The sequence below is a fragment of the Palaemon carinicauda genome, chromosome 22 (genome assembly GCF_036898095.1).
Source record: "Palaemon carinicauda isolate YSFRI2023 chromosome 22, ASM3689809v2, whole genome shotgun sequence".
NCBI lineage: Eukaryota > Metazoa > Arthropoda > Malacostraca > Decapoda > Palaemonidae > Palaemon > Palaemon carinicauda.
In genome coordinates, this window is record NC_090746.1 from 90273872 (window position 1) to 90297952 (window position 24081).

General features: G+C 42.6%; 1 protein-coding gene across 3 annotated transcripts in view; it reads left to right on the plus strand.

Moving 5' to 3' along the window:
* The window catches only part of LOC137616613 (dyslexia-associated protein KIAA0319-like protein), a 175401-nt gene that overhangs the window by 113557 nt on the left and 37763 nt on the right, over positions 1-24081 (plus strand). For all 3 annotated transcript variants that reach the window (XM_068346517.1, XM_068346518.1, XM_068346516.1), the window contains exon 9: positions 10827-10971. In XM_068346517.1, the coding sequence (XP_068202618.1) occupies positions 10827-10971 (145 nt within the window). The remainder of the gene's footprint in view (positions 1-10826; positions 10972-24081) is intronic.

Below are 24081 nucleotides of genomic sequence, written 5' to 3' on the forward strand. Positions count from 1 at the left end.
CGCGTTTCTACTGGATTGGTCTCTTCTGGACTTATATGCATTCCCACCATTCAAGATAGTCAACAAGGTACTGCAGAAGTTCGCCTCTCACGAAGGGACAAGGTTGACGTTGGTTGCTACCCTCTGGCCCGCGAGAGAGTGGTTCACCGAGGTACTTCAATGGCTGGTAGACTTTCCAAGAAGTCTTCCTCTAAGGGTAGATCTGTTACGTCAGCCCCACGTAAAGAATGTCCATGAAAGCCTCCCCGCTCTTCGTCTGACTTCCTTCAGACTATCGAAAGACTCTCAAGAGCTCGAGGCTTTTCGAAGGAGGCAGCCAGTGCGATTGCAAGAGCGAGGAGAGCTTCTACCATTAGAGTATACCAGTCGAAGTGGGAAGTCTTTTGAGACTGGTGCAAGTCAGCATCTGGATCCTCGTCCAGTACCTCTGTAGCCCAAATCGCTGATTTTCTTTTACATCTTAGAAAGGTTCGCTCCCTTTCAGCTCCCACGATTAAGGGCTACAGGAGCATGTTGGCTTCGGTCTTTCGACATAGAGGCTTAGAATTTTCCAACAATAAAGATCTCCAAGATCTCCTTAAGTCTTGCGAGACCTCTAAGGAACGTCGTTTGGCAACTCCTGGATGGAACTTAGACGTGGTCATAAGGTTCCTCTTGTCAGACAGGTTTGAGCCATTACATTCAGCCTCCCTGAAGGATCTCACCCTCAAGACACTTTTCCTAGTGTGCTTGGCTTCGGCTAAAAGGGTCAGTGAACTTCATGCCTTCAGTAAGAACATCGGTTTTTTCTACAGAAAAAGCCACTTGTTCACTTCAACTTGGTTTCCTGGCCAAAAAATGAACTGCCTTCTCGTCCTTGGCCTAAATCTTTTGATATTCCTTGCTTATCAGAGATCGTAGGCAACGAACTGGAAAGAGTATTATGTCCTGTTAGAGCTCTTAAGTTCTATTTAGCTCGTACTAAGTCATTACAAGGTAAATCTGAGGCATTATGGTGCTCAGTTAAGAAACCACCATTGCCTATGTCAAAGAATGCTTTGTCATATTTTATCAGATTTTTTAATACGAGAAGCTCATTCTCACTTGAATGAGAAAGACCGATGGTTGCTTAAGGTTAAGACGCACGAAGTTAGAACTATAGCAACCTCCGTGGCCTTCAAGCAAAATAAATCTCTGCAAAGTATTATGGACGCGACTTTTTGGAGAAGCAAGTCAGTGTTCGCGTCATTTTACTTAAAAGATGTCCAGACTCTTTACGAGGACTGCTACACACTGGGTCCATTCGTTGCAGCGAGTGCAGTAGTGGGTGAGGGTTCTACCACTACATTACCCTAATTCCAATATCCTTTTTAATCTGTCTCTTGAAATGTTTTTTTGGATGTACGGAAGGCTAAGAAGCCTTTCGCATCCTTGTTGATTTGGCGGGTGGTCAAAGTCATTTCTTGAGAGCGCCCAGATTAGGGGTTTGATGAGGTCCTGTTGTATGGGTTGCAGCCCTTAATACTTCAGCTCCTGGGAGTCTTTCAGCATCCTAAGAGGATCGCTGGGCTTCGTGAGGAAGACAGACTTACAAAGCAAAGTAATCGTCTAAGACTCTAAGTCAACTTCCTTACCAGGTACCTATATATTTTGGTTTTGTTATATTGATAACTGTCAAAAACTCTTAGCTTATACGCTGTAAACTTAATTAACTCTGGTCTCTACCCACCGCCTTGGGTGTGAATCAGCTATTATATATTCACCGGCTAAGTTAAATATTTAAAAAAGGGATTTTGACGTAGGAAAAATCTATTTCTGGGCGAGGGACCTGTGCCGCCCAGTGAATAAGCTCCATTTAGCACTTATTCTTAGGTAATTTACTGCTAAATATACCAGAGAAAAAATGTAAAGGAGTGCTAGGTTAACTAGCTCGCTCACCTATTGGTGTCGGTATAAAATTGGGCGTATAATCCAGAGGTCCCGCACTATTTAGATTCATCCACGACAGAAACCCCAATAGAGGAGAGCCGTTCAACCTCACTCGGTACTACTAACACTGCATCCGCTCAGAACCCAACTCCTTAGCACCCAAAGTTTGGGGACTCCAAGGGAGAGGAGCTGGGAGGGTTCACTGGGCGGCACAGGTCCCTCGCCCAGAAATAGATTTTTCCTACGTCAAAATCCCTTTTCTGGGCTCGAACCTGTGCCGCCCAGTGAATCTATACAAGAGAAATGTCACCAAACTTGCAAAATAAAGGAAAAAACATAAGCGTAAGGGAAATACAGGATGCTTTAATCAGAGATGAGTACCAAAAACAATTATAAGGGTATCTTAAATATGAACATAAATCCACTTGGTAGACCATTGACAAATAAGGTAGGTATAATAATGCCGTGAGTGATAATATATACAGATACTCAGGAGTTTAAAAATTTACAAATATAATAACAGTATTCAGGTGCGAGACCAACGAATACAATAGGGTATAAATGAGGCAGGTAAGAGGGAGAGATAAAGAGACAAGGCATTAACCTGTGAGTTACCTGGGAGTAACTACGCTCCCTGCAGCTACTGTAGAAAATTTTAGGGCTTCCAAATGTTTAAGGTAGTGTTTCTTGAACACTGACGGTGATTTCCACCCTGTATACCTGGAAAGGTCCGTAAAATTCATGTGGTGAAAAAAGTTCACCGAAGTAGCAACCGCTCTGATATCATGTGCAAGAGGAAAAGAGTCAGGGCTAGCTTGTTTAATAAAATACAAAATTTGTTGCCTGATCCCTTTAATAGTAATGGTACCGCCTTGTTCTCTAACGAATAGAGGCCCCGAGGAGTTAGAGGAGGTCCGGGATAAATAAGACCTAAGAGTAGTAACAGGGCACAGAGACGGATCTTGCGTGAGGGGAACAATTTTCCAGGAGGACCATCTGTTCTGAGGGTCTTCGTTCTTAGCCAAAAAGAATTTGTTAGGAGAAAGAAGGACCTCTCCCGAAGGCAGAAACTCAATATGACCCGGGTCTCTCGACAAGGCTGCCAGTTCAGAAATTCTTGCCCCGGAAGCCAAGCTCACCAGGAAAAGTGTTTTCCTGAGAAGGGGAATGTAATCACAAGAACTGTTAATGGTATCAGAAGCCAATTTGAGTACATCATTAAGGAACCAGGTCACCGGGGTAGGACGAGTAACCGGTTTCAGTCTGGCACAGGCTTTCGGAATTGAAGCTAACAAAGAGTCGGTTAAGTCTATGTTAAAACCCACTTGGAAGATCTTTTTCAAAGCAGATTTAATAGTGGTGATAGTATTGGCTGCCAGACCTGATTCTAATAAAGATCTAAAGAAAGTGACTGTAAGGTTCAAGTTCATACAGTTCACGTCTGAGTCTATCAAAAATTTTGCCAACTTTTTAACTGCAGAGTCATACTGGCGGATGGTGGAATCCCGTTTATCCGATTCTAGGAACAGGGTGTTTTGAGGATCAATATTGGCACCATGCATGGCCGCAAACTTCATAAAGTCCATAAAGTTAGGGCGCTCTGAATGTTTGAGAAAGCGTACACAACGCGTGTTTGTACTATCTGAGACAGAACCGGATTGGGTATCGGGTGAGGGTATAGTCTCAACTCTCGCAGGAGAGGATACCAGTTGCTCTTGGGCCAGTTGGGTGCGACCAAGGCTACTTGTCCCTTGAAGGATCTCAGCTTGTCTAGAACTTTCAGCAAAAGATTCACCGGGGGAAAGAGATAAATCTTTTCCCAGATGTCCCAATTCTGTGACATGGCGTCTGTGGCGTAAGCCTGAGGATCTAGATTGGGAGCCACATATACTCTCAATTTGTGGTTGGACTCCGTGGCGAAGAGGTCCACTTGTAGACCGGGAACCTGAGAGAGAATCCACCGAAATGACTTTAGATCGAGTGACCATTCCGATTCTAGAGGGGAGGTCCGGGACAGGGCGTCTGCCACTACATTCCGGACTCCCGCCAGGTGGACAGCTGAAAGATGCCAACGGTTCAAGGCTGCTAGGGAGAATATGGCTACTAGAACATGGTTCAGAGGCCCTGACTTTGACCCGCCTCTGTTGAGGCAGCGGACCACCACTTCGCTGTCGAGGACCAGACGAAGGTGTTGTCTCTTGGGAAGAGCGAGACGTTTCAGGGTTAGAAGAACTGCCATGGCCTCCAGCACATTGATGTGAAATTGGCGGAACAAGGGAGACCAAAGACCTTGAACTTTCCTGAGCTGAGAATAGCCGCCCCAACCTGATAAGGATGCGTCCGTGTGAATGATTAATTTCGGAGGCGAAAATCGAAGGGGAACTGACTTTGACAGACTGTTTGCTCTTGTCCAAGGAAGAAGTCTTTCCCGTAGAATGGGAGGAAGGCGGACTTTCCTGTCCCGGAGCTTCCGGTTCGCCCTCGAACGCCAGACACGATTGATATCTTTCAATTTTGCCTTCAGAAGAAGATCCGTCACTGAGGCAAACTGAAGGGACCCCAGAATCCTCTCTTGGAGTCGTCTGGAACTTACTTTGTCTTTGAGAAAGCGTTTGGTGTTCCTTGCAATCTCTAACCTCTTGGGTTTGGGAAGACACAGAGTATGAGATATAAGATCCCATTGCAGGCCGAGCCATTGGAACTTCGATTTTGGAAAAAGACGGGACTTCTTGAAGTTGATCTGGAAGCCTAGAGATTGAAGATAATGGATGACTTTGTGAGTGGCTTTTAGGCAATTTTGGGAGGTGTCTGACCAAATGAGCCAGTCGTCCAGATAGGCTACTACTTGAATCCCTTGATTTCTGAGTTCCTGAACAGCGACTTCTGCTAACTTTGTGAAGATCCTTGGGGCGATGTTGAGCCCGAAAGGCATCACCTTGAAGGAGTAACTTTTGTCCCCTAAGCGAAAGCCTAGATACGGACGGAAGTGTCTCGCTATCGGGACGTGATAATAGGCGTCTGTAAGATCGATAGAGGTGGTGACGGCCCCACGGGGAAGTAAGGTCCGCACCTGCGAGACGGTAAGCATTCGAAACTTGTCGCATTGAATGGACAAGTTGAGAAGGGATAGGTCTAGAATCACTCTTCTCTTGTCTGAATCCTTCTTCGGGACACTGAACAGCCGACCTTGAAACTTCAGGTGTTTCGTTTCTTGTATGGCGTTCTTTTGTAAAAGATCCTGGACAAATTCGACCAGGTCCGGAGTGGAATGTTGATGAAATTTGTTCGGAGGAGGAGGTCCTTGAACCCAACTCCACCCCAGTCCCTTGGAGATGATACTGAAAGCCCAGGGACTGAACCTCCATTTGTTGCGGAAGGCATAGAGCCTCCCCCCTACCTGCTGCACCTCAGTATTGGTTTGAGGAGTTGCCTCCACGTCCGCCTCGGAAGTTCTTTCCCCTGCGAAAGGCTCTTCCCCTGCCTTTGTTCTGGTTAGAACCACGGTGGTAGCCTCTACCTCTACCATAACTCTGGGAAGAGCTATGAGCCTCATAAGACTGGTTAAAGGCAGGAGAAGTGGCGGAGGCACCGGAAAGCTGGCTCTTAGGGAGCAGAACGGTGACATAGTCGTCCGAAGGAGCCTGAGAGGTGGAAGGCTGTGCAGGGGCAACAGGAGATGGGGGAAGAGGCAGCCGGAAAATGGACGAACCACTCTGCTGTTGCCTGAACTGGGTGGAGGTATATGGACGGAGCTTCTTCCTACCCCGGGCTTGGTAATTTGCAGGGTCATATTTACGTTTAGGAGTCAAACCCCAACGGGCTTTAAGGCTCTGGTTGACTCTAGTGGCCTCCGCCAAGACTTCCTCTACGAGATCCTCAGGGAAGAGGTTTGAACCCCAACAGGAGGACCGGATAAGCTTATTAGGTTCATGCCTAATAGTCGCCTCTGCCAGGACATGTTTGCGACACCTGCGTTTAGCAGTAGCGAAGTCATACAGGTCATAGTATAATGACTGCAACGTAGCCTTGTTGAGAGACTTAAAAATACTCTCAGTATCGTAAGTCAAGGCTATCGACTCCGTGGAAGTGGCCAAGTTCAGAGTACGGCCAACGCGTAGGCTTGAATCATACTCCTGTTTAATGAGGGATTCCGGGAGACGGGGAAGCCGCTCACTAAACATTACTGAAGCACAGTCTGCTGCTAGCTTGCCAGAGGTAAAAGTGGTATGGACGTTGTCCCAACACTCAATGCCTGAAGGAAGAAGGAGGGAGATTGGATCCACCTCTCGGATGGGAGGCAAGGGCTTCTCCTCCAGAGCATATTGGAAGGCAAGCTCTGCTACCTTATTGACACATGGAGTCACGGTGTTTTTGTCCATTAAGAACATTGTGAAGGAGCTCTTATAAGGCGTCAACATGGTGTTGGTGCAGCCGATGTCATTCAGGAATCTGGCCCACACAGATTGGGCTTGCTCTTTGGGGAAGATGACTGTCTCTTTGGGGACCTTGTCTAACCGAACCAAAGCTTCCTCGGTAAGCCTGGCATAACCATGAAATGGAAATGCCAGACCAGGAGGAAAGAATTCAAAGTCCTCTAGGGGACGAGTGCCAAGACCCTCCAAAGTTAACATTCCGTCTGAGAACGGGGAATGAAGAGCCATACGCCAAGGGTTATTCTTGGCAAACGGCGGGAGCTTAGAGGCATCCGGGATGAGAGAGCTTTGGACTCGCTCCGGAGCACCTTGCTCTAATGCCCCAAGTCTCTGACCGATGTTAGAGAACATCGTGTCCATCTTAGACTGCATCTCTGATACCAACTTAGCCTGCATCTCCGACACGATGCGAAGCATGGCTGATTCGGAAAGGCCCGGGCTAGCAGCAGGAGTGGCGGAATGAACTCCCGGGTCGCGAGACTTAGAGGAGGAGCCAGAAGCCTTAGATGACAGGTTTGTATTCTGTTTAGAACCATGAGAAGCCTTATGAGGCTTACGAGCTTTAGGTAAGGTTCTAGACTTATTCTTGGGGGGAACCGAGTGTGATCGTTGGGACGAATCACGGTCCCCAGAAAAACCATGAAAGGAAGAGCGATCAGATGAAGAAGAAAGAGAGGGGCTGAGGATAGGAATCTCAGCGCCGGAAACACCTGCCTCACTTACCACCCTACCTGTATCTGGATCATCCAATAACATGGGTTCCACGTCAAGGTTCATGGAGGCAACATTGTCTTCTAGATCTCCGGGGGCGTCCGACGGATCCTGCTCCGGATCAATGAACCCCGCTATGGTGGCATCAATGTGGGCAATGATGGGAGCTGCAACATGCCTAGCCACAGCGGCTGAAGACTTGGCGTTGGGGTAAATCAAGGAACAGTAGTCCTCGGAGAGGACGTACGGCCGCTTGGACTTCACGTTCCGGGCAAAACCACCAACCCACACTTTCAGTGTGGCCCGAGCCGCAGACTTTTGCTCCGGGGATGCCTGAAATAATGGTGGAAATTAAAAAGGGAAGACTCCCAGTGGTCCTTCAAGACCATAGATATCTTACTAAATAGTGTATGTATGCCAAAAAAGGTAAGATAAATAAAAAGGCAACATAGCCAACGGGACTCACCGAGTCAGATCCAAGGGTGGTAACGAGGTCAAAACAGACCACACAGTTATCCGGGTGCCATACCACGACATCCTCCAGCTGCACTCCGCAGAGGGCGTGAGACCGACAGACGGTATGGCCGCAGGGCTGATGTAGAACAGCTGCACAGGCCGTCGTCTGACAATGCACCATCTATAAAAAGAATAGTATATGAGAAACTGTAATTCTCTTAAGTAGGGGCGGGTCCGGAGGACCCGGGCCTAACATAAGCCTAACACAAGATTAGAGCTTAACTGTAATATTCTTAAGTAGGGGCGGGTCCAGAGGACCCGGGCCTAAACATAAGTCTAGCTTAAGACTAAAGTATAGCCATCCATTCCGGTCGAGCCGGGAGCATAAAAAAGGATGCAACAACAAGAAATTAAGACACATGGTGTCTGATTTCCCGGGGCGAGGCTAAGCCCCGGGCCGGGAAATAAAAGTATCAAAACCAATTCGTATAGGAACTCCGGGATAGTGATCTGTCATATAATCAATATATATAATCATAGGAACCGTTATAAATTAATAGGGGGGCGGAACTGTAGATAAGAACCGCCAACCGAACCCAAAGGGTTTCATATAACATAAACCAGTGTGATAAGTGAATATAAAATAGGGTGCACCGGGATCCAACTCTGTAGACCGGTGGCCAACCAGACTAGACAGAGACGAACCCGCCGGGACACCCGGAGGACAAAGTCCATAAACACTGAACTACCCCCTCTAAAAGGAGGGAAGGCAACGGTCCCCTAGGGGAGGGGGGGAGAGAAGCCTAGCCGCCCACCTAGCGAGAGGGGGAGCATGGGGGAGGATCACGTGATACGGAGCAGCAGGGCTACCAACTGACGATCCCCAACCAGACAGATCAAACGGAGTAATAGCACAATATTCATTATAATAGTGATAGCGTTGATAATATAAAATAAACACATAAAAATTTTTGGGCAAGGCATGCAACATAATAATTAAATCACAAAAGACACACCTGATGGCTTGAAAAATAACATTGCCGCCTAGCAACGAAGGTCGGCAGCCATAACGATACGTAAATGATATCGGCCCAAAAAGTGAACCGCGAGGGTTCTAAACGCTAAATAATGAATATCCACAATAACAAATAAAATTTAATAATAAAAATAATACATATAGTAACACCGCGAGTGAAACTAAAAGCTCTCAAAACAGGAGTACCAACTGTAAGTGAAATCAAGCAAGATCGATATGAACGAAGAGAATAAACTCCTATAATTCAAATATTAAACGATCTAGGTTGCTCAAAACACAGCAAAACCAGGCTTGGTACTTAACTTAGACGGTGTCTCCTGGGAAACCGACGAAGAAGCCATAATCCAATGAAAATAAGTGGAAAAACGAGAGCACAACAAAAAAGCGGGTTACAACACAAGACGTGCTAAAAGGAGTTGGGTTCTGAGCGGATGCAGTGTTAGTAGTACCGAGTGAGGTTGAACGGCTCTCCTCTATTGGGGTTTTTGTCGTGGATGAATCTAAATAGTGCGGGACCTCTGGATTATACGCCCAATTTTATACCGACACCAATAGGTGAGCGAGCTAGTTAACCTAGCACTCCTTTACATTTTTTCTCTGGTATATTTAGCAGTAAATTACCTAAGAATAAGTGCTAAATGGAGCTTATTCACTGGGCGGCACAGGTTCGAGCCCAGAAATGATATTTTAATTATAAAATAAATTTTTGAATATACTTACCCGGTGAATATATAAATTAAAGGCCCTCCCTTCCTCCCCAATAGAGACGCAGCGGGACGAGAAGAATTGAAGGGTTTGTTTACATGCAAGAGTGGTATCTGGCCGATAGTTGGCGCTGGTGGTCACACCCGCAACCTTCATAGCGATCGCTCGCGAGTTTTTTTAGTGTGTTTTCTGTCGAGCCGCTGAGTAGCAGCTATTATATATTCACTGGGTAAGTATATTCAAAAATTTATTTTATAATTAAAATATCATTTTATGAATACCAAAACAATCACTTAATACTAAAAAATCACCAACCATATTCCATAACCAAAAAAAATCACACTTAGCACTACAATCTTAACTTACTATATATAGAAAACACATTCAAATAACCACATGAAAAACAAAAAGCTAAAAATTCCCTTCAACTCCAAACATAAACGTAATTAATATATATATTTCTGAGTGGACTCCTTTGTCCACACAAGGGCCAACAGTCTTTAATTGCCCAAAAAACCACAATCTTATAGCAACCGCGACACTGACAAATATCAACACAACTGCATTGATTGATTTTGGGTCGTGTGCGTTGTCATCATAATCATCATCATCATACGTAGTCTTGTTCAACAGGCCAGGTCATCAACGCTTGGGAAATCCGAATGAGCAGTCTAACACAATTAATTACAGGCCAGGTCATCAACAATTATCCAAATCCAAGCAGTCGTGCCAAGTTCCTTATTATAGCCAAGTCGTCATCAATTACTGTCACATTCAAAGAAAATCTCTCCAAAGGAGGAATCACGGCTTTTTAAATCAATCAACACCTCCACGCTGGTCAGAAAAATATAAATATAATCCAGCTCTCACACAACTGCCTTAAGCTGCAGTCAAATAAAAAAAGCATTCGCTCCGAAACATTCACCACTGTCGTAACCTAACTAAAAAAAACAAACAATCTCATTTGTACCAACAGTCTTTCTCACCACCAACGATCGATACACTAACTACTTTCGCTCGCTGACACAATCTCTCTCTCTCTCTCTCTCTCTCTCTCTCTCTCTCTCTCTCTCTCTCTCTCTCTCTCTCTCTCTCTCTCTCTCTCTCTCTCTCTCACAGGATTTGGCAAAAAACAAAAAATAAAAATAAAGCAAAAATAAATCCTCCACACCATAGTTTGTTTTGACAGTTTATTTCAGTACTGGGCATTTGTTCTTTTTCCAGTAAGGTGGATTTTAGTTTGGGAAGCGGTTGGCCTGCCTCGGTATCGGCAGCCATTTTGGTTTTGTTCGCTTCGGTAGTTTTTCAAGTTAATAATACTGTATTATTTTATGTCATATTTCATTCCATGTTCAAGCCTTTTGCAAGAATGTTCTTGTAGACCACACAGTCCCTCTTCAAATATAGGTTTTTCCTTCGTCAAACCCCCATTTTCAAATGTGATATTGTTTCACTTTATTTGGTTTGTTAATCGTACCAAGGTTCTTTTATATATATCACTCAGTACTAGGATTATTTTTATATTAATATTTTTCATCCCCAAATATGTTTTTATACTCTTTAATGTTACATTTTAGGACACAAGAACACCATTTCTTCATTTGAGTAACCTTGAGGAGGGTCATTACCAATTCATTCTTCGTGTAACAGATGGAACTGGACAGTTATCGGAGGCTCCTGTCTCGGTTTATGTTCAAAAGCCCAACATGAATATCCCCAAAGGTAAGATTTTTGCTCAATGGTTTTAACAAAGATTTTAAGTGTAATCCCATTATTCCTCGAGTCCATTGATCTTTTAGTGTTATTGTAACTAAAGGAATATACAGTAATTCTCCCATTATCCTCACTCAAAGAGTGGTGTAATAAGGTCAATTTGCAGATAATGGTAACATAGCCTAGTTTAGGTTCCCCCCAAAATAGCTCATAATAATGTCTAGCCCATGCAAAAATACACTAAAGTTGATAATATTGCATAGAATAAACAAATATTAACCATTTAATTCAAGTGGGTATTACAAACAAAATTCTTAGACCCCAGCGACTTTCCTGTTTGGCACAAATTCATAAATCTAATACTATCCAAACAAATTACTCAAAATTATTCAATAGTATCAGCCAAGTCACGGATCCATATTAGGTCAGTTCTTATTCACCTTGCGCCTCTTAAAAGTGAGTGATAAAGGGAAAGTGTGGAAAAGGGATATACAAGGGATTACTATATTTATATTTACATTGTCTGAACACATCTTGTTTGGTTTACTTTTACTCATTTTATGCTTTTTTAGTGTTTTGCATTCAGTTCCCTGTGCTAAAAACACACATGCTAGTCCCATATGTAAAGGCCCTATAATTACATGAATTTAAGATGGTAAAAAACATCTTCATGGTTTGTTATTAACTAAAGGGCAGTTCTGGTACTTGGTAGCCTAGGTTAAGACTCAAGAGTTTGCATTGTTTTGAGGGATTCCTTGAAAATATTTTATAATATAACAATAAATTTATGATGGAGTATTGTAGCTTTAAAGTAATTTGATTGCTTTAAGAAATAATTATTTTACGATCTCACATCATGGTCTCTCAGTCTCCGGATTACTACTAACTCTGAAAAAAATCATGAAGATTCCTGGGCTTGTTACTCAAGTTGAACCACTCTGAACCAAGGAGTTTTCTCAGAGGATCTAGATTGAAAAATTTGGGAGCCATGATATTAAAGGAGCATACAGTAACTAGTATTTCTGGATTTTTAGAAAAAAAATTAATGATTGACGACAAAATAATGTATGGTATATGGTTTCTCCTGATTTTAGAAAGTAGATATTTGTTATTAATTCTTATCCTATAGAAAAGTATTCAAATTACAGTAGTTTTCTTCTGTGAATAAGTACTTACATAGATAAAAATCAACTCCTTACTTATAATAGTTCTTTTTATTGAAAAAGCAAATTTTGTATGTTAGTCAGGTGCTCAAAAATTAGATAAGTAAGAAATTATGTTTATAAACGAATAACCTTTACATAGATTATTTCAAGTTAGAGTGAGCGAAACTGTCAGAGAGGAAATTTTGGGAAGAAAGAGTTCCCTAGGGTAGTGTGCCAAGTGTAACCTTATTTGCATTAGCCATTAATGGGATTTCTTTTGTCATTCACCAAGATATTCTCTCAACACTCTTTTTAGATGATCTCTCCATATAATTTGCCAGAAGCTATAATGGCAATGATTTAGAGAAAACTACAACTCTCAATTGACAAAATTATTCAGTGAGCTGATATGAATGGATTTAAATTTTTGACAAGCAAAACTGTTGTTGTCCATTTCTGTCGTATTCGGGGATTACTTCCAGACCTTGATACTGTATGTACATCAAAGGGCAATGGATCCTGTGTGCAAGTAAAGCTAGATTTTTAGAATTAATATTTGATTGCAGGCTGACATGTATTCCTCACTTGAAAGGCTTTAAATTAAAATGTCTTGAGACTCAAAATCTTGTAAAAGTTTTGTCCCATACATCATGGGGTGTATATGGCAAAACTTTTAAAGTTATGCAAGGCTTTAATTTTTAAAACAAATAGCTATGGGTGTGAAATAATTCCTCAGCTCCCCTAAGCCGTTAACGATTTTAGATTTTCTACACTATTCTGTAATCAGATTGGCCACAGGACCCTTTAGAACTTTGCCTTTCCAAAGACTCCTTGTTGATGCTGGAGAATTACCTTTAGACCTATACCGAAAATCTTCTATTGGTTACTAAAACTTCCTAATTCTTTAGTCTAGTAGGCGGGAAACCTTGCAAGTCATTTTAGATATTTTGAGTTGCACCCAAAATCTCAAAATCTCCTCAACGTTATGTTTTGGGTAAAAACATTAGTAAACAGTCATGCTATAGGTAGAAATATAGTGCGCCCATTTATGACAACTTCTCCATGGAAATTACCAGATATATCTTTTTGTAAATATTTTATTGGTAAAAAAAACATGACTGGCTTAGAAGCAGATCTCTTTTTTTTGGTATAGGATGAAGAACATAGGAAATCAACTTTTATGTATACTCAAGGCTCCAAATTTTATACTGGCATCGGATTTGGATTATATAGTAGTGCTTTTGATTGTAGAGGTGCACATCCTCTAGTATCTTCTATATTTACTGCCAAACTATAGGGCATACTAACTGCTATTGAAATAAAAGATGAGGGCAATTTCACCATTTTCAGTGGTTTAAGAAGTGTCCCACAAGCTTTAGAAGTTTTTAATGCTAGTAACCCTTTAGTTTAAAAAAAATTTGGAGTGCCTTATTATTATTGGACTGAGAGGTATAACAGTTCAATTTTATTGGGTTCCGGCACATGTAGATGTGTCTGGAAACGAGGAGTCAGATTTACTGGCAAAGAATGCTGTAGCTAAGTTGCTTCCACGAAGGTATCCCATTCTCTCCAATGGTTTTTTTTTACGTAGCATTAAGAATTTGATTAATAATAATTGGAAGAGCATTGTTATAGTTTAATTGGAAATAAGGTGAGAAAAATAACGAATGTTATCTCTCCTTGGAGGTATAACATGATGCCCCGAAATTGGGAGATTACTTTTTGTCGTCTCCGCATTGATCGTACTTGGTTGACACACGAGTTTCTGCTAACTGGCCAAAACCAGCCATATTGCGACAACTGTTTGGTACCCTTAACTGTGAGTCATTTGTTGACCGAATGACCTCTCTTATAGCCTTAAGAAATAGATGTCTGTTTGAGGCACGAGGTGATGATGGTAGGCTCATCCTTGCCAAGCTTCTTTGGCAGGATGTGTTGTACTATGCCAGCGGTATTTTTAGGTTTATATCCGAAGATGGTCTTTGAAAGCTATTTAAATTTTATAAGAACATCTTCACTTTTATGGTTTTAACTTGAATACTCCTTAATTTTTTATGATAAACAATATCGCCATTTGTGATTTATACTAATTCAAAAAGTGCCATAGAAACCCTGAAGGGTGACACTCATAAGAATCGAGTTTTCAAGAGAGCCCATTGACAAGTTTTACTCTAGTTCAGTGGGGTAAATCTAGAAATATGTTGGATTCCTGCCAATGTTGGTGTTTAGGGTAATGAGTTAGCAGGTGCTACAGCTAAATCATCAATCGACCTACCAATACAAGCTTTTAAACTACCCGTGAAATATCAGATAACGCACTTAAAACATTTAATAGTTACAAAATTGCAAGCTCGGTGGAATAATGAATGTGGAAAATAAGTTATAAGAAGTAAAGGCAATTATTTCTCTATGGGAATCTTCAGAATAAAAAGAATGGACTCAAGTAATTTTAACAAGATTGTGTGTTGCGCAAAACACACGCATGGATATTTCATGTGCTCATCTAGTGAAGTATATTTTTAATGACTATAAAATTTTTAAAAGAGAGAGATTTAGATTTTGGTGAGAAAAGTTTTCTTGACCTTTCATCAGACTGAAAATTATTCTCTTTTTAGGATTTTAACATTTTTAAGAAACATAAGTTTTATAGATAAGATTTAAATTTCTATTATCCCAGATTTTTACCCATTATATTTAATATTTTATTCATTTATTCAACATTAATGTAAATAATATTTTTTCCTCCCGGTGTTGATCGAGCCAGCTCTGTAACAGTCGAGTTTGACTCATTGGGTTGGTTAATGTTCTTTTGATAATAATAATTTACTTAAAAGATAGCTCTGTCACTTATGGTCCAAAGGAAAAGGCAACCCTCTTGGTTATGTTTTTTGACAGAGTAGATAAATGAGAAACTTGATCTTCCTCATTTCTGTTTTCCCAAGCCTAAACTAACTAGTTTAGCTTTTCTGTCCAGTGAAATTAAAACACTCTTGATGGACTGTGATGCTTATGGAGATATTGACCCAAATTACTGATTTCTTAGCTCATAAGTTGTCTTATATTTTCCTACAAATTAGCAAGAGTTATTTTTCAGCACTAGTTTGAAAATTGATAATGTTACCCCAGTTATTAAGTAAATGTATTTGTGTGGGCTCCAGTCAACCTGATTACTGCCTAATTTCCATAACACCCATATTAACTAGAATTATGAACGTCTTTCTGAAGAACGTCTAAATAGGTATGATGAAGGTAATCATCTGTTAATGTTGGAATTTGTCTTGCATAAGGGCCTTGAAGCATGTGATACCCTTCTTACAATTTCTAATGCTGTACTGAAATCCCTTGATTGTGGTCAGGAAGTTCATATGATTGGCTTTGATTTTAGTGCTGCATTTGATGCCCTTGTTTCAAACTCAAACAGTTGGGTGTAGGTGGGTTTTTTCTTATCATCATTATTGAATTTTTAAGTTATAGATGAACACTACAGTATATTGAGTATAGGAATGTGGTATCTGCTGTTCTTCAGGATACTGTGGTATCATTTAATTTTGCTGGCTTGAAAGTTTGCGCAAACGTCAAAAAATTCTATGGTCACGTGGTTGTAATTTTGCGGATTTTCAATTTTAGCCATAGTATTTTCCCGCCAAGAATATCTTTAAACACAATGTCAATAATCATCCGATGTTGGATATATGTCAATTAGAGCAGTCTGTTTGTTAGTAACAAACTGACATGTCCACTGTTGTAGTAAAGTGGTTGAACTCACGCAGAAATGGAACTGAAATAGGACATTGTTAGAAGTTTTTCAAGAGCAGGACTGTAATGATAATGTCATACGTGTGCTGAAAGGATTTTCCAAAAAATGCATACTAGTAGTTTATTAGTACATGCAAACATTTTGATCTTTGTCTTGCATGTTATCTTTTATTGATTGCCAATAAAAAGAAAAAAAAATTCTAATTAATTATTGGTACATACGTTATTTATAATATCATTAGTCCTACACAGTTTTGAAACACGAATGACTACGTAAATTATTACATATACACTTCTGAAAGTGAAATAAAAAAGTAAAAGTAATAATACTAAATAAGTAAATAAAATCATTATTATCAGTGAGGCCCAATGAAGTTGATTATTCAGTTAAAGCATAATAATTGAGAGGCTAAATAATATGCCCATTTACGGATGTTACTTTTTTAATGGCGTAAACTTGAATTCGTGCAAAATATCTTGTGCTAAATAAGCAAAAATTTGTCCTGCGTGAACAAAACTGATTTCACAGTAGTGTTCTTGGCCCTTTACTTTTCATACTATATACGTATATGTGGTTTGACTAAGAAAATAAGCTTGATGCATATACAGATGATATTACTCTCTGCATCATTTCCATCTCCTGAATGTAGATCCGGCATTGCTTAATCCCTTAATAGAGATCTAGCTAAAATTGGTGTATGAAGTTGAATCCTAACAAAACTCTAAGTAGGTCAAAGACAGTGGCTCCTCAACATCCAGATCTTAACATTGGTAATGTTTTTTTTAACTTTATATGACTCCTTTAAAATATTATGAGTGATTCTTTATAGCAAATTTACTTTTGAGAAACAAATCAATTTGTTTCCTCATAAATTGAAAAAAAATGTCTTGTTAAGAAAGTCTTTTAAGAATTTTGGTGATTAATCGATTCTGAAGAAATGTTTTGCCTCTTTCATTCTACCTTGTTTTGAGTATCGTTCTCCTGCCTAGTCTTCAGCTGCTGTATCTCATCTTCATTTGTTAGACACAAACTTACGGTCTATTGAATTTCTAATTCCTGTTCTAGATATTAATCTGTGGCAACATTGTTCATTTAAGAGTTTTCATAATTGTGACCATCCTTTGCATTCAGATCTTCCCAGACAACACCACCCTGCACTTAATACTTGATTAATTCAAACAGTCATGCCTTCTCCAACATAAGGCTCAATACTACACAGTATTCTGGAAGTTTTATTGTAGCTATTACCAGATTCTGAAATGATCTTCCTGATCAGGTAGTTGAATCGTTGGCACTTCAGAAGTTCAAACTTGTAGCGAATGTTTTTATGGTGGACATGCTGATATGTGTCCCATTTTATAGTTTATATGTAACAGGGCTATTTTAATGATGCTACAGATATTAGAATATTTTATATTACTTCTCTTGTGGTTTATTTATTTCCTTATTTCCTTCCCTCACTGGGTTATTTTTCTCTGTTGGAGCCCTTGGTGCTTATAGCATCCTGCTTTTCCAACTAGAGTTGTAGCTTTGCTAGTAATAATGATGATAATAATAATGATAATAGTAATAATAGTAATATTAATAGTGTAATCATCATCATCATCATCATCATGGTTATACCTCTATCTCATCCTCTTAGGCTGAAGAAAGTGTATCCATGTTCATCAAGTGTTCTTTCTACTCAAGCTGCTACAGCTATTCTTTGTGACCCTTTGCTAACTCCTTCATGTCATCATCGTTCTCCTCCAGGCCTATGGACCTGCCCGGAGAGAGAACATCATCCCCAACAGGCACAGCCTCAAGGTCCCTTCCAGTCACTGCTTCTGGCCACAAATACTTTCTAGCTATTTGGTCAAGTATATCAAACCGAAAATTAAGTAAAATCTACTTCAATGTCGTGTTCCCTTAACAATTAATATGGCATGAAAAATAACAAAACTTTAACAGCAAAAGAAAATAATAGTAAGAAAACATAACAATAACTACATTTAAGAAATAATATTTACAATATTTTTCAAGATTCATAAAATATTCATAGTTCACCTATCAAGCTACTAGTAATTTAAGAAAAATTGTCGTAATGTTATACAGGCCTTAGATGTATAAAGTCTCTATGAGGTGAGAAGGTTGATGACAAAACTCTGCGCCAGATTTAAAGGATTTTCCACGATGTAATTTCAAATGTAGAAGATTATAATCAGGAACAAGGCATCTTATAATATTCAATCTTCCAAGACCTCCTCGGTTGCTTCTAAAACCTAATAGCGTTGTAAAATGTAGCTTTCGTCACAAGTTTGACAAATTATATCTCCACAATAACAGCCATAACCTAAAGAGAATGTCCAGCGCTAAACTATATCGTGTGATACGCATGCCGAGGCTAAGACATTTTCAAAGATCTACCTGTAATTCTTGTTTTAGAATACATCAACATCTTTGAGATACAAATAATTACAATGCTTTAATCCTGTCATTAACATTTATCATGTAAAAATAAACCTTTCTCACATAGTATTAGATAAAACGGATTTTGAGCGAAGCGAAAAATCTATTTTTGGGTGAGATAGCCATGGGGTCCTGATGGAAGGTTCCTTTTTGGTAGCTTCCTTGGGTAAATAACTACTAAGATATTCCCAGAGAATTTAACCACAGGTTATCACAGAATTCTAACTTCTGGAGCGAGTATCCTAAAGGTTTCCCTTTTAAGACATCGTATATCAACAGGGGACGCATGTATTAACGCGCCACATAGCTATCTACACCCCGAACAGAGTTAAGGCTTCGGTGTGTAAAGGCGGAGAATAGCTGGGAGCCGTTCCATAGCTAATCTCATCCGTGGCTACTTTTGGTACTCGAGACGTAAACAAACGGGCGCCATTGCTTGAATGACGTCACGTTCGTCTTCATCCTGAAGCCAGTTGCTTGCCGATCACCATGATACAGCAGAGCAGGGTGGGACCTAAAAACTGGACGAAGTAGCAGGGAGGGTCCATCAGGACGCCATGGCTATCTCACCCAAAAATAGATTTTTCGCTTCGCTCAAAATCCGTTTTTTGGGCTCAAGCCATGGCGTCCTGATGGAAGAATACCAGAGAATCAATGTATCGTGGTAGATTTTCCCCTATTGGTAAGTGCCAAGGGCTTTGAACAAATTAGCATAGTAATCTTAATAAAGAACCGTAGGGAAGAATCTTCCTGCCCCCCTTGCCAGTGAAGTTCCCACGGGCCATGCCGAGGTCAAAGTGGTTATTGAAGGGCTATTCACCTTGTTAGAAGAACCTGAAGAACTTGGAGACGAGACTGAATGGTTGGCATTCGTATCGGAACATTCTGGAAGGCAGACAGGTGGTGGTTGGACACTGTGTGCTGAGAAGGTTGGTTTCGTCTCCAGGGTATGAAGAGTAAGTATTCGTATTGGAATATTACTTTGTAAGAGTGAATATAAAATAAGGGTTAGGACCTTAAAATCTCCATGAACCATGAGGAAAGGGGATAATAAAACTATGACAGGCATGTATTTCATAGTAAGTAGGAGCGGATTGAGACGCACAAGTAATAAAATAGAAATTTTATTTCACAGTTGCAGAAATTAAATGAATTACAGCAATAAGTAAAGTTAATTTACAGAAATTATAATGTACATAGTAATAAAGACTTGCTCTTGAATCTGAAAGGGAATTTCAAATTTATTAGTAGGCACTCGTCCTCGAGGAACGTTAGTCTTTAATTAAAACACATCATGCTCTAGGCATGCGGCACTTGTGTGACAACTATGACATTTCACCTGGGATAAGAACAGTTATAAGAAAGCACTAAGTGTTTTCGACATCACTATATATCGCTCGAGGGTCAACATAGGCACCCGAAGAGTTAGAGTCCCAAGTAACTCACTGTTCTATGCAGAGTTAGGTGCAGGTTTCATAACACTACCTGCGGCTACCACAAAATGTTTGACTTCGTGCACTTGTTTCGCATAATGTTTGAAGAAAACACGCGAGGACTTCCAGCCTGTGAAGCTTTTAAGGCTTTCGAAGTCCATACTCTGAAAGAAATTCAGAGACGATGCAACTTTTCTAGGATCGTGACCAGCGGGTGTACTGTCGGGATCCGCTCTGCGAATGAAGTAGGTGATTTTCGCTCTTAATTGTTTCAGTGACAGGTCGCTGCCCGATGTTTCTCCTTTGAAGAGTTGGCCTCCACCAAAGTTCGAAGTTCTGCGAAGATAGACCTTGAGGCTCTCTACTGGGCATAAAGAGGCATCTTCCTTCAGGGGGCATATTCTCCAGGGGCCCCATCTTTTGGTGGGTAATTCATTTTTGGCGAGAAACGTCGGATCCGGGGAGAGGGTAATGTCTCCTGAATCAGTAAACAGGATATGACCCTCTTCTCTTGATAATGCCACTATTTCGCTGACTCGGGCTCCTGAGGCAAGAGCAAAGAGAAATATAACTTTCTGAGTCAGATCCTTGAGAGGGCATGAATCATTATCTAAGTTGGAGGCGAAATGGAGCACCTTGTCCAATGACCAGGAGATCGGTTTCGGTGGGGGTGCTGGGCGTAGACGAGCGCATGCTTTCGGCAGTTTATTGAAGATGTCGCTGGACAGATCAATTTGGAAGGCATACAATATTGGTCTAGTCAAGGCCGATTTGCAAGTCGAAATCGTATTGGCTGCTAATCCCTGTCCATGAAGGTGAATGAAGAAGGACATGCAGAAATCAATTGTGATTTCCTTAGGATTTTTTGTCTTGACGAAAGAGACCCATTTTCTCCAAGATGATTCATATTGCCGTCTTGTGGATTCGGTCTTGTATTCCTCGAGGAAGTCTAGACTTTTCTTCGAGATCCCAAACCTCTTCTTTGCGGCTAGGGAGAGAAAATCATGAGATGAAGGTCCTTGATTTTCGATGATGAAGCGAAGACAGTCGACTTCTGTACTTGTTGGGAGAGAACTGGGCCCGGGAAAGGGATCAGCTTGGGCTGCAGCTCCAGGACCAGGGGGTACCAGTTGCTCCGGGGCCACTTGGGAGCCACTAGGGCCGCTGTCCCTTTGAAGGTTCTCAGCTTGGAGAGGACTTTCAGCAGAAGGTTGGTGGGAGGGAACAGGTAGATCTTGGACCATCTGTTCCAGTCCAGTGACATGGCATCCACTGCTTCTGCCTTGGGGTCCTCGTACGGGGCCACGTACCGAGGAAGTTGATTGTTGTCGCTCGTTGCGAAGAGATCTATCTGAAGTTATGGGACTTGGTGGGAGATGAAGGAGAATGATCTTGCGTCTAGAGACCATTCCGACTCTATCGGGTTTGTCCGAGATAGAGCGTCCGCCGTCACGTTGCGGAATCCTTGTAGGTGAACTGCAGACAGGTGCCATTTCTTCTTCTCTGCCAGACGGAAGATTGGGAGAAGCACCTGATTTATCTGGGGCGATCTTGAGCCTTGGCGATTGAGACATCGAACTACCACCGAGTTGTCTAGGGTTAGACGAATATGGATCGAGGGAGGCGGGGAGAGTTTCTTCAGAGTTAGAAGGACCGCCATGGCCTCCAAGATGTTGATGTGGAACGTCTTGAACAGGGGAGACCATGTGCCTTGAGCCTGTTTTTGGTGGGAGTGACCTCCCCAACCCTCCAGCGAAGCGTCCGTGTGGATGTTGAGTGATGGAGGTGGGTGTTGAAGAGGAATGGACCTTTTCAGGGCCTTTGCTTCCGACCACGGCTTGAGGAGAAGTCGAAGTCTGTTTGGGAGCCGTCTCTTGAGGTCTCTTCAAGCGATGGATGCAGAACGTCTCCAGACTCCCGCGGCATCCTTTAGCTGTGCACGAAGCACTGGGTTTGTTACCGAGGCGAACTGTAGAGAGCCTAGAACTCGTTCCTGCTGGCGTCTTGAGATCCGCTTGGATTTCAGTAGTCGCTTGACAGACCCTGCTATTTCCTTCCTTTTCTTCTGGGGAATGGAAAGGCGGTGTGACTGAAGGTTCCAATGGATTCCTAACCATTGGAACTTCTGAGCTGGAGAGAGGCGAGATTTCTTCGCGTTTATCTTGAATCCCAGGTGTTCTAGGTACTGGGTGACTTTGCTGCAGGATTTTACACAATCCTCGGGCGATGGAGCCCAAACTAGCCAATCGTCGAGGTAGGCCATCACCTGGACGTCTCGGAGGCGGAGCTGTTGTACTATGGCGTCCGCCAGCTTTGTGAAGATCCGAGGGGCCACATTGAGGCCGAAGGGCATGGCCCTGAAGGCGTAGCTTTTCCTTTGGAGTCGAAATCCTAGGTAGGAGGAAGCGTGATGGTTCATCGGAATGTGCCAGTAGGCATCCGCCAGGTCTATGGAGACCGTGTAAGAACCTCGAGGCAGAAGGGTCCTTATCTGTTGAAGAGTCAGCATCTTGAACTTGTCGTTCGCTATGAACTTGTTGAGGGGGGATAAGTCCAGAATGACTCTGAGTTTGTCGGAGTCTTTCTTGGGGACACAAAACAGTCTCCCTTGGAACCTGGTGGACTTTACCTTCCTTATCACCTTTTTGTTCAAGAGATCTAGGACATATTCTTCCAGAAGGGGGGTTGATTGTTGGAAGAATTGCTGGAATGTTGGGGGGGGTTGAGTCCAACCCCAGCCTAGACCCTTCTTGACGATGCTGTGTGCCCAGGGATCGAAGGTCCAACGATCCTGGAATTGGCGGAGTCTTCCTCCCACCGGAAGCACTTCATGGCTTCTGGTGTCCCGAGGGCTTGCTGCCTCGGCCGCTAGCTCCCTTTCCTCCTCTGCCTCTGGAGGGACGGCGAGACGCGTCTCTGCCTGCACCTCTGCTTGAGCCTCTACCTTTGGGACGAAAGGTAGTCGTCTGTTGCTCGAAAGCAGGGGTGAAAACCGGTGACTGTGACAAGACCGGTTGGGTGACCAGCTGAAAGGTCTGCTGTGGCTGAGCTGCCACTTGGGAGGTAGCGAGTCCCGGAAACTGACGTCTTGGTTGACGTTGCTGGGGTTTCTGTTTGGAAGATTTCCTCTTAGGTTGAGGTCCGTCGTCCTGAGAGGATTTCCTCTTTTTTGACATGCCCCACTTGTGGAGAAGGTTCCTATTCTCCGTGACGGCTTTGTCGGTGATTTCCTTCACAAGGTCAGAAGGAAAGAGGTGTTTGCCCCAGATGTTGGAGGAAATCAGCCTCCGGGGGTTCATGTTTCACAGTGGCACCTGCGAACACGAATTCACGACAGGCTCTCCGAGCCTTCATGAAGTGGTACATGTCCTTCACCAGGGTTGCCATGTGGGATTTGGCAAGTACCATGTAGTGGTCTGGTACTCTGGTGTCACAGGCCATGATGTCCAGTTGGACCTGGTGGGACATGGATGCTGCGAGCCTCTCCTTCGTATCTTGTTCCCGACGAAGGAGGTGATCGTTGAGTTTCGGGAGGTCTTCATTAAACTGACGTCCGGCGACGTCAGGATCTAGCTTTCCCACCACGAAAGTATGCTGGATGTCCTTCCAGTGTCGAGCGTCGGGGGGAGTGACTATGGAGAAGGGTCTGCACTCCTCCAGTGCAGGGCAGGCTTTTCCCTCTTCCACAGCCTTGAGGCACGCAGCGAAGGCCTTTTCCATGAATGGAAGGACTGCATTCTCAGGTGCAACGTAGGTAGGGTGCTTCTTGCTCAGGGCCGGAAGCTTAGAGCAGGTAAAACCCCTACTTTTAAACGTGTTGGCTAGCATAGCCTGGGCCTTCGCGAGATCGAACACTATTTCCTCTTTCGGTTCGGTCTCTTCTTTAGAGGCAGGTTCAGAGCGAAGTCGGACGTAACAGTCCGGGTAGGCCTCGAAATTTGGGAAGAACTCCACGTCTTCCAGGGGGACCGTGCCGATCTTGTCACTGACGAAGATCCTGCCGGTCGCTATAACCATATGCTCAGCATACCTCCATGGGTTGGCATGTGAGCAAGCGGGGAGATCCTTAACCGAGATCTTCTTCGGTTCTTTGGATCCTATCATAGACCTGATGAACTCCTGATTCTCCTTCAGCCTGTCGTCCATGATGGCTTTAATCATCCGGAGCATCTCTTGGGTGGATGGCAAGGGTTCCGGGGTAGTGGAGGTAGACGGGAGAGACACTTCCGTCGGTGTAGGAGTAGGGGCGGTGATGGAAGGAGGAGCGACCTCTTGCTCCGACTCGGCGTACTCCACCTGGTCTTCATCATCTTCAGCCCCTTGAGCCATAAGGGTC